Here is a 16554-nt window from a genome sequence, read left to right as displayed (position 1 = left end):
TTATTAACAAATGATGTGTCAGCTGGCCCAAAACCGCGGATTTTAGGCAAGAAAAGGCACTTTTCTTGATACAAAAGAAACCGACTCGGGTTCAATTCCTGGCCCTGATTTTTTTTTTGTTTTTAAAATTGACATTTTGATTTGAAAAAGAATTATTTTTTGATAATACCACGTTTTTATTATTTATACGGTACAGTATAAAAAAGTCTGTTTATACAACACAGTAAAAATGTCTTTTATAGAATCGTAAACTATTCATTTGATCATATTATGATTGACCTCCTTAATAAGCAAAGTTGTTGTACATGAACCCCTGAAGCTTCCTAAGTTAGTACGACCAATCTAAGTGAAAAGGGAGGTTGCCCCCTCCCCGACATTATTTTTATTTTTTTTTGACAAATTGTTTTTTCTTAATTTTATATGATGAAGAACCAAAAAATACATATAACCCTAATTTTTCACTTTTCTATCACCAACCCCCTATTAATCTAAATATTTCCCTGTTCTCTATAATATATAAAAATGAATGTTTTTCTGTATGTCCCCTATAGAATCGTAAACTATGTATTTGATTATATGATGAGCTCAAGCAAAGTTGTTGTACATGAACCCGGGAAGGTTTCTAAGTTAATACGATACGACCAACCTAAGTAATCATTATTTACGCAGACACCACAAAAACAATACTGTTTATTAGAAAAAAGTATAAGCAAAATTTTTGAGTATTTTTTGGATTTCTGGTAATTTTTAGGTATTATTTAACATTTAAACATTATTTAGTTCTAAGGCGGTACGAAGTTTGCCGGGTCAGCTAGTTAATAATAAAAAATATTCTTGGACTAGTTTGGCAAAGATTAAAAAGTATAAATCATTAATTATTTATGAATTTTAGATTGTAAGAAAAAAACGTCAGCTGGATATTTTTTTATTATTAACTAACTGACACGGCAAACTTCGTACCGCCTTAGAACTAAATAATGTTTAAAAGTTAAAGAACTAAAAATTACCAGAAAGCCTAAAAATAATCAAAAATATTGAGTATTGAGTATTTTTGTGGTGTCAGCGTAAATAATGATTACTTAGATTGGTCGTATTAACTCAGAAACCTTCCCGAGTTCATGTACAACAACTTTGCTTGAGGTCATCATATGATCAAATGCATAATTTACGATTCTATAAGGGACACACAGACAAACATTAGACAAATATTTAGATTGCTATTAAAAAATGGTGGTTGGTGATAAAAAAGTTAAAAATTATGGTTGTATATATCTTTTGGTTCTACATCATATAAAATTAAGAAAAAACAGTTTGTCCAAAAAAAATAAAAAATAATTGGGGGGGGGGGCTACTACCCTTTTTTACTTAGTTTGGTCGTACTAACTCAGGAAGCTTCAGTGGTTACATACAACAACTTATTAAGGAAGTCAATCATAATATGATCGAATGCATAGTTTACGATTCTATAAAAGTCATACAGACTTTTTTTTATTGTGTCGTATAAATAATAAAAAGGTGGTACTATCCAAAAATAAATATTTTTCAAAAGACTAAGTTTTCACTCTAATGGCATATAGCATATCCCACCAGAATGAAAACAATGGGAACCTTCTCTGGTTACACCTCCGAGGCTTCTACAATTTCCAAGCCATACGGATGCTGAGACTAAGGAAGATGAGGGAATTCTACAATTTACAATTCACGTCCCATCTGCTCAGCGCGGTAAAGTTCCAACGAGACTGGTTCCCTTCATACTCCACACAGAGTAAATGTAAATCAAAATGAATAACCATTTTCAATTTCGTTGCAAAACGAAAATACAGCCGAACCATATTCCAGTCCAATCAGAGAGTGCTGCAAGCACCTCTACCGGTTTCGAAACTTATTAGTCTCTCATCAGGAGGCACATATGCTGCTCTCCCTGATCCAACCAAAACAAACCCCAGCGTGCAGTCCCGAATTGCAACGAACGAAATGGCATAGATGCCCTAGCGGCAACTGCTAGCAAAAAGACTAAGTTTTCACTCTAATGGCATATAGCATCTCCCACCAGAATGAAAACAATGGGAACCTTCTCTGGTTACACCTCCGAGGCTTCTACAATTTGCAAGCCATACGGATGCTGAGACTAAGGAAGATGAGGGAATTCTACAATTTACAATTCACGTCCCATTCATTTGAAATATTTTTCAAATCAAAATGTCAATTTTAAAAACAAAAAACTTTTCAGGGCCAGGAATTGAACCCGAGTCGCCTGGGTGAAAGCCAGTAGCTAGGTATTCTAAAAAAGCTTTTTCATGAGGTGCATTTCAAAAGATTTTAAATGAGGTGTCACATTATGTATTTTCCCATTTAAAAAAGTCAAAGTTATGTCTGTCACCTGAAGTGAAATCGCGCAAAGTTCGAATCCTTGATGCTATAATATACTATGGTTATTTTAAAAATCGACTTGCCCGAGCGTTTTGCTTATGTTTATTATTAAGGGGGGGGGGGTAACACTTATTCCGGCGCACTGTATAATAGCATGACATCATTAATTCAATTTCTAAATATATTCTTCCATATATAGATTTTTCTTAACATGTGAGTTGGTGTGTTATGAATAGGATCGTATCCAACTTGGTGTCTATGCATTTTGGATTTATCATAGTTACGCCTGACGTTGCGACCCTGACAGGAATTGTGGTGACATCTGGTGACTGTCTCAATTAGAATCAAACAAATTTATCTATTGCGTTGACCAACTATTACTATCCAGTGATGAGTGCGCTAATAACCGGCAAAATAACGTAAAGGATGGAAAACACATTAAGTTGTGAGATAAAAAGAAATGAAACTAGTAGAGGTGGGAGATTTAGCGATAAAAACCTATAAACTTACATTATATTTATTGTCTCCCACCTTTAGACGTATCAGAGGAGTATGTCAACTAAAACTGTCAAAGGGGTGATACACACGCGAGTAAGTACGCGAACTTATGGCTCGCGACCTTTTTCGCGCGTGTATCACCGCAAGTACGCGTACTTTAAGTCCGCCGAGTAAGTACGCCGTCGATCCAACAAGTTTGAAATCTTACTCGTAACCCGTACGTGTATCACTGCCACGAGCCTCGAGCCATCATGTTATTGCGTTTAAAGTTACACTTATATTTTCACTAATTAAGCAAATTGCCTAGAAATAATTCAATCGTTTATTGTTGAAAGGAGACAAGTTACATTTTATAAGTTTTGAGAAAACCGCAAAACACTATTTTAAGCTATACTAAATTATTTTGATTATTTGTTTTTGAGTAAACCTAATTATTTATAGGCTGTTTTATCCTTCTGATGAAAATATTACCATCTTATCTATGATATTTTGTTTGTTTATGCCTACCTTGTATTAATTAAAATAGATAAAAAACAAGTGCTATACTTCACATCATGATTTTGACAGCTTACCACACTTATAAAAAATCAAATTATTCTTCTATTTAACAAAACCTGATCAAAAATTAATCAAACTCTACTAAAAAACACAAGATTTCAGCAAAATTAGGTACACAGAATATAAAAAATTTAACCACGAGGACAGTTTCTAAATTTTTTGCTACCGACGGCGACCGCGATCTTTAAAACCGCGTACTTGTAAGTCTGCCGTGTATCACCGACGGCGAGCCGAGTAAGTCCGCGATTTTTAAACCCGCGTACTTAAAGATTGCGTGTGTATCACGCGCTTCACTGTGACAGTGGCAGTTGCCAAACTCGTCCGAAACGTCTAAAGGTGGGAAACAATAAGTAGAATGTAAGTTTATAGGTTTTTATCGCTAAATCTCCCACCTCCACTAGTTTCATTTCTTTTTATCTCACAACTGAATGTGTTTTCCATCTGTCGCGCTATTTCGCCGGTTATTAGCGCGCTCATCACTGTATAAACAATGATGCTAGTATTAATTGAGTAGTTATTATAATAAAACGTTAAAATAAAGTAAATATTTTTCTTGCAGCCCGTCGGAAAAGATTCAAACAAAAATGACAGTAAATGAGTTCATCCAACTGTTCCTATGCACTCACGGCTATTTTCATACTGCCTCGGAACTCAAACAAGCCGAACTGTCGGTGAAGAGCCTAAACTCGGTAATGACTGCACTTGTAGCAACCCAGAGTTTCACTGGGGACATGTTAATAAAGATTACCACTATCAACTTGTATGCCTTGAGTCATGTCGGATCTGACTTAAAAATTAACGAGTTGACTAATGATGAGAAGAAGGTTAGGGAACTGGTTTTGGAGTTGGTAGCTGGGTCTCTGTGTGCTTTTTTGGTGCCTGTCCATACATTAAAGATAGATGATGCTATTATGGATTATTATGCTCTTCCAGCAGGTTAGTTATTCAAGTATATACAGTAAGCGCCAAGCTAGTAGACACACGGGTACCTAATTGCTAGGCTTGGGCTAATCCGACCCGTTCTCACATGTGACTTTCATCCCTGTCATGTCATGTGACCGTCATGTCATGTATTTTATAACTTTTACAACTTTAACATACAGGGTGAGTTATGAGGAACTGTAATACTCCTACCTCGTATGGAGGCCCCTATGGGCAATAACAAATGACCATTAAAAAGTGTCTGCTCCCATTGTTTAATAATATACAGGGCGAGTTGTTAATTTTTACAGAAATTTGTATTCGTCATCATTTTTGAACGGTAAGATCGATGTGTCTCTTATTTTAGTCAATTGTTACACTATTATCACCCAATCAACTGATTTATTCAAACTAGAAAAAATCAGGTCCGGCTTTAAAAGATTAGTTCGTTTTGGTCTTAGAAAAAAATTTCATCCTGTATACGGTTTTTGAAAACTCTAATAATAATATTACAAATTAAACTTTAATAATAATATTAGGCAATTAAAATTACATATTTATTTTTCCCCATTACTTAATTTTTTATAAAAAAATCAAATTGGACTATGAATTAAAAGTTTGGTAAAGTGAACCATATATTTAAAAAAATTAACTTTTATTACAAAAATTTTGTTTGCACAAATATTTAATTTATAAATTACCACCCAATCAACTGATTTATTCAAACTAGGAAAAATCAGGCCCGAATTTAAAAAATTAGTTCGTTTTGGTCTTAAAAAAAATTTCACCCTGTATATGGTTTTTGAAAACTCTAGTAAGAATTTTACAAATAACACAAATAGGCAATTAAAATATATTTACATTTTTCCCCACACGATTACTTAATTTTTTATAGAAAAATCAAATTTGACTATCAATTAAAAGTTTGTTGAAGTGAACCATAGATTAAAAAAAATTTTTTGAAAAATCTATTTTTTTTAACAAATATTTAATTTATACATATGTTTTAATACTTCCACAACTTGTGCTATACGTTGTAAATAATAATAATAATAATATCGTATGACATTTTTGCCGGGGAGATCCTTTCGGATAGTTCCAGCGCCAATTACATCTTTAACCCTGTTTCAAGTAACTAGTGTCGATGTACACTAGCCCAGGGGGACCGACGGCTTAACGTACTCTCCGAGGCACGGTGAGACGGCTCGTGTCATTATTGGAAATGAAAATGGTTTGTCTTTGACAGGGATCGAACCCACGTCTACTGGCGTATGAGGCCAGCGTTTATGCCGTTACCCACGGCCGCTCACGTTGTAAATAATAAAACACTTTTAGCTAATTTCCAGAATTTCAAAAGGAAGAGGTTGTTTTGAATAATTCTAAAACATCGCCCTGTATAGTATTTGTTTAGTGATTCATAGGTAGTGTCGTTTTATTGAATTCTCAGGGTTTTATTTCTTCTTCTTAGCCTTCTATCGTCCACGTTTGGACATAGGCCTCTCCCAACTCCTTCCATCGGTCTCTATCCTGAGCAACATATTTCCAATTCGTTCCGGCTACTCTTTTAATAACATCAACCCATCTCATCTGTGGTCTTCCTCTCGGTCGTTTACTTTGGTAAGGTCTCCAATGTTGTATCGTGGCATTCCAACGTTGGTCTTTTTGTCTAACAGTGTGGCCTGCAAAGCTCCATTTAAGTTTGGCAACTTTTGTTGTTATGTCCTCGACTTTTGTTTTTGATCTTACCCAGTCGCTCCTCTTTTTATCTGACAGTCGTATACCTAACATTGCTCTTTCCATAGCTCTTTCTGTTGTAGCTAGTTTATTCATATTTGCCTTGGTTAGGGTCCAGGTTTGACACCCATATGTCATGATAGGAAGGATGCACTGGTTGAACACTTTGGTCCTCAAATATTGAGGTATTTTGCGGTTCTTAAGTATCCAACCAAGTTTTCCAAATCCTGCCCATGCTAGTCTTGCTCTCCTATTAATTTCCGCACTTTGGTTTTCTTTGTCAAGTTTCAGGATTTGGCCTAGGTAGATATATTCCTGGACTTTTTCTATCTCACTGCCATTTATAGTTATGCGTCTGGGGTCATCTGTGTTTGTCATTATTTTTGTTTTCTTCATGTTCATTTTTAGACCGACGTATTGGGAGCTGCCTGCGAGTTCCTCTATCATAATTTGCAGTTCCTCGAATGAGCTCGCTATAATCACAATGTCGTCAGCGAATCTGAGGTGATTTAGCTTCTTGCCATTAACGTTAATGCCATAGGTTGACCAATTTGTCGTTTTGAAGACGTCTTCTAGTGCTAGGTTGAAAAGCTTCGGCGATATTACGTCTCCTTGTCTCACGCCTCTCTTAATAGGGATGGGATTTGTATTTTCGTCTAGTTGTACTATCATAGTTGCATTTTCATATATATTATGTATTAGTTGTCTATATCTCGAATCTATTCTACAATTATTAATAGCTTGTTCTATGGCCCACATCTCGATACTATCAAACGCCTTTTCATAGTCTACGAAGGCAAGAAATACGGGTAGTTGGTATTCATTTGCCTTCTCTATCAATGTTCTCATTGTCAGCAGATGGTCTGATGTACTATATCCTTTGCGGAAGCCAGCCTGTTCCACTGGTTGGTAATTGTCCATTTTGTAGGTCAACCGGTTGTTAATAATTCTCATGAATAGTTTGTATACTTGACTGAGCAACGATATCGGTCTATAATTCTGTAGGTCACATTTGTCCCATTTTTTGTGTAAAAGTATTACTAGACTTTCGTTCCAGTCTTTAGGGATCTTGCTATTATGGAGACATTTATTAAATAGCTCTGTTAGTATAGGGATTGTTACTGTCTTGCTTGTTTTCAAGAGCTCGGCAATTATACCGTCCTGTCCTGGAGCTTTATTATTTTTTAGTTCTTTTAAAGCTCTTTCTATTTCGAATCCCTTTATATTTGGTAGTACTTCTGATCCCACGTTTTTTATTTTTCTTTTGACGTTCTCCTTTGTTGATTCATTAGGCTGGCTTTGCGAGCTGTACAAGCTTTTGTAGAAGTCTTCGACTATTTTTGTTATTTTATATTTGTCCTTCTCTTCCTTACTATTGGCGTCTTTAATTTTAATGATTTTTTGAACACCCAATGCGGGTCTTAGACATTTTAAGCCTCTGTTGTTTTCAATGACTCGCTCTATTATGTTCTCGTTCCATTTTTGTAAGTCGCGTTTTAGTTCTTTTCTAATTGTTTTATTAAGTTCTATGTATTCTTGAGTATGGCGTTTGTTTTGCGTTAGTAGTTGTCGTCTTTCCGTCATTAGTTGTTTAGTTTCGTTGCTTATTTTGTCTTCTTTAGTACTTGTTTTCTTTGCGACCTGTAGTCCGGCTTCGAGAAGGTTCTTATTGATGTTTTTGTTAATTTCGTCAATTTCATCTTGATTATGTGAAGGATCATATTTGAACTTATCCGCTAAGACCTCTCGGAATTGCTCTTCATTTGTTTTTACTTTAAAGGCATCTATTCGCGTTGTTTTTTTAAATAATCTTTTCCTCTCTTCTTTCATGTTAATATTTATTTTTGCTCTAACTATACGATGGTCACTACCCGTTGTTACGTTGTTTATTGTTGTTACGTCTTCGAATATTCTTTTGTTGTTTGAGAGAAAATAGTCTATTTCATTTTTGGTGGTTCCGTTAGGTGCAACCCATGTCCACTTTCTGTTAGGTTTCTTTTTGTAGAAGGTATTCATAATATACATGTTTTCTTGTTCCAGAAATTCCATAAGTTTTTCTCCCCTTGTGTTTCTTGTGCCGAATCCAAAATTTCCAATCTTGCTTTCAGAGTCTTCAATCTTACTTCCAATTTTGGCGTTAAAATCTCCCATTATTATTATTTTGGATTCTCTGTTGGTGTCTATAGCTTTTTTAAGATCTTCGTAAAAAGTATTTATTTCTTCATCAGTTGCCTTTTCAGTTGGAGCATAAACTTGCACAATCTTTAATTTGGTTTTTGGATTTAGTTTTAAAATCATGTATGTAACCCTGTCTGAGATGCTGTCAATTATTTGAATTTGTGATTTTCTCTTCTTGTTGATTAAGAAACCTACTCCACCGTATGTATAGTCTTCATTGCCTTTATAATAGAGCCTGTTGCCTGAATGTAAGTCCACATACCCTTCACCTCTTCTTTTAACTTCTGATAGTCCCATTATATCCCAATTCATATTCCCTAATTCCTCTTCTAGTTCGTAGAGTTTTTCGTCTTTTGCCATGGAACGGATGTTGTAAGTTGCTTTATGGAGTTGTTTGTTGTTCTTCTTTTTCAATGTCGACTTGCCTCCCCCAGAATCCTCGAGGCAGACCGTTATTTCGGTGTGGGACTGTGGAATAAACTTCCTACCCACCTGGGGTATCTTCCGTATATCTGTTGAAACCGACATTTTTGATTTGTGGAGGTTTTGGCCATAACCCACCACGCTGGCCAGACGGGTTGGTGGGTGGGAGGGGATATTAGGGAAGGAATTTGGGGTTTGGATAGGATAATACGGAGGTTGGGGCCTGGTTACCTCTAAATAGGAAATGGAGGAAAAAACCAGGAGCTCGCGTGGGCAGGGGCGCTAAATCCCTGAAGTAAGTCTGCTCTCTATCGGGATCATAGAGGGGTACCTACCCGCTACCACGAGGGTTTTATTTAAAAGGGCAAAATACAGTAAATTCATTTTTTAAATTAACGAAAAGAAAATACTTACATATTATGTAGAACATTGAACATAAACGGATTTATGTGCATGTTTAAGTAAATTTAACAATATGTATGTGTATACAACAATTGTATACATAGATACATAAAAGAACTTAAGAAACAAATAACAAAATAAAACAAATTGTTTTTGAGATTTATAGCAGATTTTCGAAATGAAATCCATCTTTGTCGGACCATCAACTGTCTAATAGACCTCCTGAGAGTTAAGGGATCATTTTTAATGATATTTCAAAAATCATTAATTTGATCAATTATGTACTTAGTTCTTGTCGCGTATTGGTATTTTCTCGATAAACCATTTCTTTTAATCGACCCCATATGGAATAGTTGGCAGGGTTAAAATCAGGTGATCTAGGTGGTCATGCATGAGGCCCTCCGCGTCCTATCCACCTATTTCTATAAGTTACATGAAGATGTTGACGAACAGCAACTGAGAAATGTGGTGATGCCCCATCGTGCATAAAGTACATACCTCGGGCGGCTACATTGGCAAGTAGATTCGGCAAACTTTTTGTAAAATTTGATAATGCAAAAAAGTACAAACAGTGAAAGAAGCACAAATAAATAATAACGATGGCGAAAGAAAAGTCAAATTATGTACTCAAACAACGAAAATGTCAAGTTATCATTTTTATACACATACATAATATTAATACATGGTGAGAAGATAGTGATGCAAAAAACGACGGGAAAATTATTTCTTTTTGTTTTTGTTTAATTTAGGTTTATATGTTTATCTCCTTTTTGACAAACAAATATTATACAGGATGATATTTTAGTATTATTCAAAAAATCCTGTTCCGTTTAAAATTCTGGAAATTGGCTAGAAAGGTTGTATTATTTAAAACGTATAGCACGAGCCGTGGAAGTATTATTACTTATAAATAAAATATTTTGTTAAAAAAAATTAATTTTTGTAATAAATTTAATTTTTTTAAATCTATGGTTCACTTCAGCAAACTTTTAATTCATAGTCAAATTTGATTTTTTTTATAAAAAATTAAGTAATCGAATGGTGGGCTACAACAATGTTGTAAGCGACATATTGGGTCAAAGTGAGGTTTTAATACAATATTATTGTATATCCAAAGACCAATGCGAGCATCTTTCAATCTGGCTAAAAACATTTTACGTTTCCCGAGTTTTCCGTACCGCAATGTTGGTATCCGTATGTTCATAAATAGCTGTCAATATGTTTTTTTCATCTCCTGCATAATCTCAATTCTGTCGCTTACAACATTGTTGTAGCCCACCATTCATTGGGGAAAAAAATAAATATGCCATTTTAATTACCTATTTGTCTAATTTGTAAAACTCTTATTATAGTTTTCAAAAACCGTCTACAGGATGAAATTTTTTTCTAAGACCAAAACGAACTAATCTTTTAAAGCCGGAGCTGATTTTGTTCTAGTTTGAATAAATCAGTTGATTGGGCGGTAACTTATAAATTAAATATTTGTTCAAAAAAAAATGATTTTTGTAAAAAAGTTAATTTTTTTTTAAATCTTTGGTTCTTTTCACCAAACGTTTAATTCATAGTCAAATTTGATTTTGTTATAAAAAATCAAGTAATTGTGTGGGGGAAAAATAAATATGCCATTTTAATTGCCTATTTATCTAATTTGTAAAATTCTTATTAGACTCTTCAAAAATCGTATACAGGGTGAAATTTTTTTCTAATTCCAAAACGAACTAATTTTTTAAAGCCGGGACTGATTTTTTTCTAGTTTGAATAAATCAGTTGATTGGGTGGTAATTTTGGGTGGTATCGATTGACCAAAATAAGAGACATCGATCTTACTGTTCAAAAATTATGATGAATACAAATTTCTGTAAAAATTAGCAACTCGTCCTGTATATTATTAAACAATGGGAGCCGACACTTTTTAATGGTCATTTGTTCTTCCCCATAGAGGCCTGCATACGAGGTAGGAGTATGTACTGTTCCTCATGACTTACCCTGTATATAAAAATAACAATGACAACTATAAACTTCAAATACAACTGTTCTATAAACTGTCAACTCACTATGTTTATATACATTTTGAGGTTCTAGACGTCACTAGACATCTCCAGGTTATTCAATGACATATCGAATACCATAGAGTTATATATTAGCATAGAGAGGGTGTCATTCAGAGCGAAGTGACGACACCATCTTTTTTATTTGGATTAGTGCTGTTTCACTCTTACGCATAGTAAAGCTGCTACAGTTGTCTTCCTCTTCCGTGCCTATATTCACACTGAATGTCATCATAGATTTTCGATACAATGTGTTAGAAAGAGATGCAGCAAAGCAGTCCATGAGATCTTGTCGTCAGGAAGCGCGGAAGGTAGGCTCCCTTTATGTTAATATATACCTCTATGTCGAATACTCTCCAACTTAATACTTCTTCTTTTACATCAAGGGACTTCTTCTATGTAAGATCAATCTGTTTACTTCTCGGCCTAAAAGTAAATAGTGTAAGAAGTGAAGGATCCAGGACTGTATTAGCTCAATGTACCCGTGTTTCTACTAACGTGGCGGTTGCTGTATAATAAAATAACAATAAGTGTAACTTTAAGATTCAGAATTGTAATTATTTTTAAAGTTTTGTTAAAGTATGTATTTGTTTGCTATTTTATTACGTGAATTAATAAAAACATTTTATTTTAGTCAAACTTCTACTGTACTTCATTCAAAATGACCCCGTTGTTTTGAAAGAAAAAGTTTTCACCAATCGACTGCAAATATGGCCGAGTCTAGTCAAATTGTTAAATAATGTACAGCAATACATGAAAGGATTAAATTTCAACAAATGTAAGTATATACAGTTAATAAACAAAATACATTTTAGTTTACAAAGGTAAAGTGATTCGCTGTGCAAAAATTACAAAAGTCGCTTTGCGATTACACAGTGATTGGTTTTATTATTGTTTTAATTTCTACTGCTCTTTATTTCGAAGATGTCTTTAGCTTTTCCCACGACCATAAAGTTGTTGTTCCGATACAATTAAAGACGTAAGTAGAAGAAGAAGGTATGTCACATTTTCTAAAATTGTGTTTCCTGGTGAATGAAGGTGATATGTGACTTCTCTATCATATGAAGTCACATATCACCTTCATTCACTAGAAAATTCAAAATTGTAGAAAATGTGACATACCTCATTCTTCCTATCATATGAAGTCACATGTCACCTTCATTCACAAGGGAATTCAAAATTTTAGAAAATGTGACATACCTCCTTCTTCCACTTCTTCAATTGATATAAAATTTAATGCACAAATCTAGATAGAAATATTTAATTCACACCCAACGGAAACATAAAGAACCAAAAATAATTTTGTTTAATATATATAAGTAGTGGGGTTCCTACGGTCTCCTCCGCATCCCACATTTCGCCCGCCATCGTTTTCTATCCACCCATTCGTTTTCGTCAATAGCTCTATCTGCCATAGACTGTTCTATGCCTTTCTTCCATGTTTCTGTAGGCCTTCCTCTTCTTCTTCTATTTATGGGTGTGTAATTTAATGCTCTTTTTGGCCATCTTTCCTCTGACATCCTCATAACATGACCATACCATAGCAATTTCTTTGTTTCTATTTGGTCAACCGTGGAATATAAACTATTTGTCCGTCGTCTTATTTCCTCATTTGGTACATGTTCTAATCTAGATACTCTGCATGCTCTACGTAAGTAATCCATTTCCGCTACTTCTATATTTCTTTCCTTTCCTGTGAGTTGCCAACACTCTGCTCCATAAGTTATAATAGGTTCTACAATTGTTCTGTAGATTGTTAACTTTGTGTTCAGCTTCACCTTGTTAGACCATAGTAGACCATTTAAAATACGAGTTGCTTTCCTTCCTTGCTGTATCCTATGCTGTATGTCTCTTTTTGTAGTTCCTTCTTCTGATATTATGCTTCCTAAATATCTATATTCCTTACATTTCCTTATATTTCTTAATTTTAATTCCGGATCTTCGGTTTCCTCTCCTATTCTCGAATATTCCGTTTTCTCCATGTTCATACATAGGCCCCATTTTTCATATTCGATCTGTAACTTTCTTAGCATATAATCCATATCATGTTCATCGTTGGCAAGAATTACTTGGTCATTAGCAAAAAACAAAGTTGTTAAGCAGTTTTCTTCAATCATTATTCCCATCCCAGCAACTGTTTTCCTCCATTGCTCCAGAGCTTTCTGGATGTATATTTTAAATAGTGTTGGCGATAAGCAGCACCCTTGCCTTAAACCTTTTGTAACAGGGAATGGTTTCGACATAGATTTTCCCTGCTTAATACAGCTTTTCGGATTTTGATACATATTTTGAATTGCTCGCACATATGCTTCGCTTATGCCTATCGTGGTCAAAATGTCAAAGAGTTTCTTTAAAGGTACCGTGTCGTAGGCTTTTTCCAGATCAATAAATGTTAGGTGAGTAGACAGATTCCTTCCTCTTTTCTCTATTATTTGTTGCATCACGAATATGTTATCTGCGCACGATCTACCGGCGCGAAAACCACTCTGTTCTTCCATGTCCTGAATTTCTAATTCCACCCTTTTCTTTAATACTCGGCCATACAACTTCCCCATTGCACTGGTTATACTTATACCTCTGTAGTTTTTGCACAACGTTTTGTCTCCTTTTTTGTAAATCGAGCTAATGTGTGCACAATTCCAGTCTTCTGGTATTTTTTCTCCCTGCAACATGCATTTGTTGAAGAGTTCCGTCATTATTTCGTGCAGTATGTCTGGTCCATATTTTATCAGTTCGATGGGGATATTTCCAGGTCCTGATGCTTTCCCATTTTTTGATTCTAATAAGGCTTCTTTTATTTCTTCTGTAGTTATTCTTCTAACTTGTTCATTTACATTCGTCTGCATGTCCATTTGATTTACCTCAAATTCGGGTCTAGTTTCCCTCAGTAGTATCTTATAGTAATCTTCCCATTCTTTGGTACTTATTAAATTTAAATTACTCTGCCCTTTATTTTCTTTTCTGATATTTTATCGTTTTCCATGCTTCAGCTACTTCGGATCCGCCTATGTATCTTTCCACCTCTTCGCACTTTCTTTCCCATGTATCATTTTTACTCCTTATTACTTCTCTTTTCACTTCTCTGTTTAGTTGTGCGTATACTCTTTGATCGTGTAAGTCCTGTGTCTGTAGCCATTTTTGGTACTTTGGTCTTTGTTTATGTTCTAAATTTATTATTCTAAATGGGAAATAAGCCACAATTTAACTTAAAAAATGATTTTATTGACGTTTTGACTTCCAACTCGGACGTCGTTATTAAAATACAAAAAATTATTTTATTTACGTTTCGACTGAGTTGGAAGTCTGAGTTGAGATAATTGAGGCCACTGAGCTTTCTCGATGACAATATGGTTGTTGGCATTAAGGGGCATTAACCTCAAAATTGACAAATCATTTCGACTGACACAAATAAACGTCAAAATATGAGAATTTAGTAGGTAGCTAAATATTTTTGGCCTAAGAGAATGGAGAAACTGTTCAGTTTTTGTACACGCGCTGGCGTATTTTTGTACGCCACATATAAGAATTCTATTACAAATGTATTTAAAAATTTAATTTTTGTCTTTGTTTATTTATCTAACCTATCACTGGAATGTGCTTTACACTGGATTTAGTTTCGTTAAAATCGGCTTTCTAGGAAGATCGTAATTTACAGTTTATTATTTGTTGTTTCCGGTGGTGGATAACATACGCCACAATTATAGTAATACAATTAGTAATATAAGTACATATTTCAAATGCTTTTTAGTCATTATGGCACAAAATATATTTTTCTTTATAAACAATACTTTTTCTCAGGTAAAAAATATCATTTCAAAAAAATTTTTATTACCAATTTTATTTATCATGGAATCAGATTCCAGTTATATATCCCAATTTGCGGACTGAGAAGGAACTCCAAGTATTCGCTGACGTCGAGTAAGGTTTATAACAAACAAATAAGTGTAATTTTTCAAAAAAAAATAAACAAATCCGCTGTTTTTAAGTGTATTTTCTTGTGGCGTATAAAGTACGCTACGCGTGTAGTTATGTTATATTTTGATGCGCGGGTAGTTAAAGGTTAAAATTCTAAATAATAATTAATTATGACAATAACAAAAAATTTTATCAATCATTTAATACATGCAATAGTGTACATGATATTTTTCGCTAATTCATCTAATAAACATACATAAACTGGATGGTTTTCCCAGACGAAAGCAAGATTTTTTGAAAATTGCGTAAAATTAAAAAATTCATATTTGATCCAATTTGAGTCCAAAAGTTAATCTGTTGCACTTTTCTTTTATGAAATTTCCCGTTCGCTCTTCTTCTGTGCTCAAAATTTTTCTACGACTTACGGTTCGCTATTCCGGAAACGGACTGCACTAGAGAAGAAAAATAGCAGCGTTTTATTCGGAATTCAGCAGGGAGTCTACCCTCCAAATTTCATAAAAATCGGTCAATTCGTTTCGGAGGAGTATGGCAACAAAGATGTAAAATATTTAAATGGCTATTAAAAAATACCGGTTGAAGATAAAAAAGTGAAAATTTATAATTGGATGTATCTTTTGCTTCTACATCATACAAAATTAAGAAAAAGCGGTTAGTAAAAAAATTAAAAAAATATATCAGGGGCAAGCCCCCTTATGACGTACGGGCATGAAATCAGAGTTATGCCTATTCCCAGTCCGGTAGAATACACGTGTAAAATTTCATAAAAATCTGGTGAGCCGTTCTCGAGTTATAAATGGTGTAACTAACACAACTCGACTTTCTTTTAATATACAGGGTGTGTGCGTAACTTGGAACCATATGGGAAACTTTTTTAAAATCAATTCAAAAAAGGTATGTCAAAAAATATGAATTTCGCTCAAGAGCAAACTACCTTTATATTTCAAAATATCAAAAAATTTGATTATGAAAAGTTATTTGTAATTAAAAACCATATTCAAATATGCAATAACAGCCTTCTACTTAAAAAAAAAAATTCTGAAATTTTCATAAATTACCGATTCCGAACATCATTTTTATTTATTAGAAATGTAATGCCTCTTTTATTAATAATATTAGGAAAAACAGTTATTCTTCATAAAAATCTGTGCATGGTCTAAACCTCAAGATGCAACCATCAGTTATCCAAGTTTGTTAATTTTATACGAGGTGTGTCAAATAATATGAATTTAGAAAGAATTATTTCTAAATTCTTTCTAAATTCATTCTAAATTCTTTCTAAATTCATATTATTTGACACACCTCGTATAAAATTAACAAACTTGGATAACTGGTGGTTGCATCTTGAGGTCTAGACCATGCACAGATTTTTATGAAGAATAACTTTTTTCCTAAAATTATTAATAAAAGTTATTACATGTCTAAGAAATAAAAATTATATTCGGAATCGGTAATTTAGGAAAATTTCAGAATTTGTTTTTTTTTCAAG

The 16554-nt window shown here is 34.0% G+C and overlaps 1 protein-coding gene across 1 annotated transcript in view; it reads left to right on the top strand.

The window, feature by feature from the left end:
- The window catches only part of LOC114334060 (nonsense-mediated mRNA decay factor SMG7-like), a 94210-nt gene that overhangs the window by 36645 nt on the left and 41011 nt on the right, over window positions 1–16554 (top strand). The window contains exons 5-6 of the mRNA XM_028284067.2: window positions 3986–4362; window positions 11767–11910. Of these exons, the coding sequence (XP_028139868.1) occupies window positions 3986–4362; window positions 11767–11910 (521 nt within the window). The remainder of the gene's footprint in view (window positions 1–3985; window positions 4363–11766; window positions 11911–16554) is intronic.

The sequence above is a fragment of the Diabrotica virgifera genome, chromosome 1 (genome assembly GCF_917563875.1).
Source record: "Diabrotica virgifera virgifera chromosome 1, PGI_DIABVI_V3a".
Lineage (NCBI taxonomy): Eukaryota > Metazoa > Arthropoda > Insecta > Coleoptera > Chrysomelidae > Diabrotica > Diabrotica virgifera.
The sequence above is the reverse complement of the archived record's forward strand: the minus strand, read 5'-3'. Positions and strand labels throughout refer to the sequence as shown.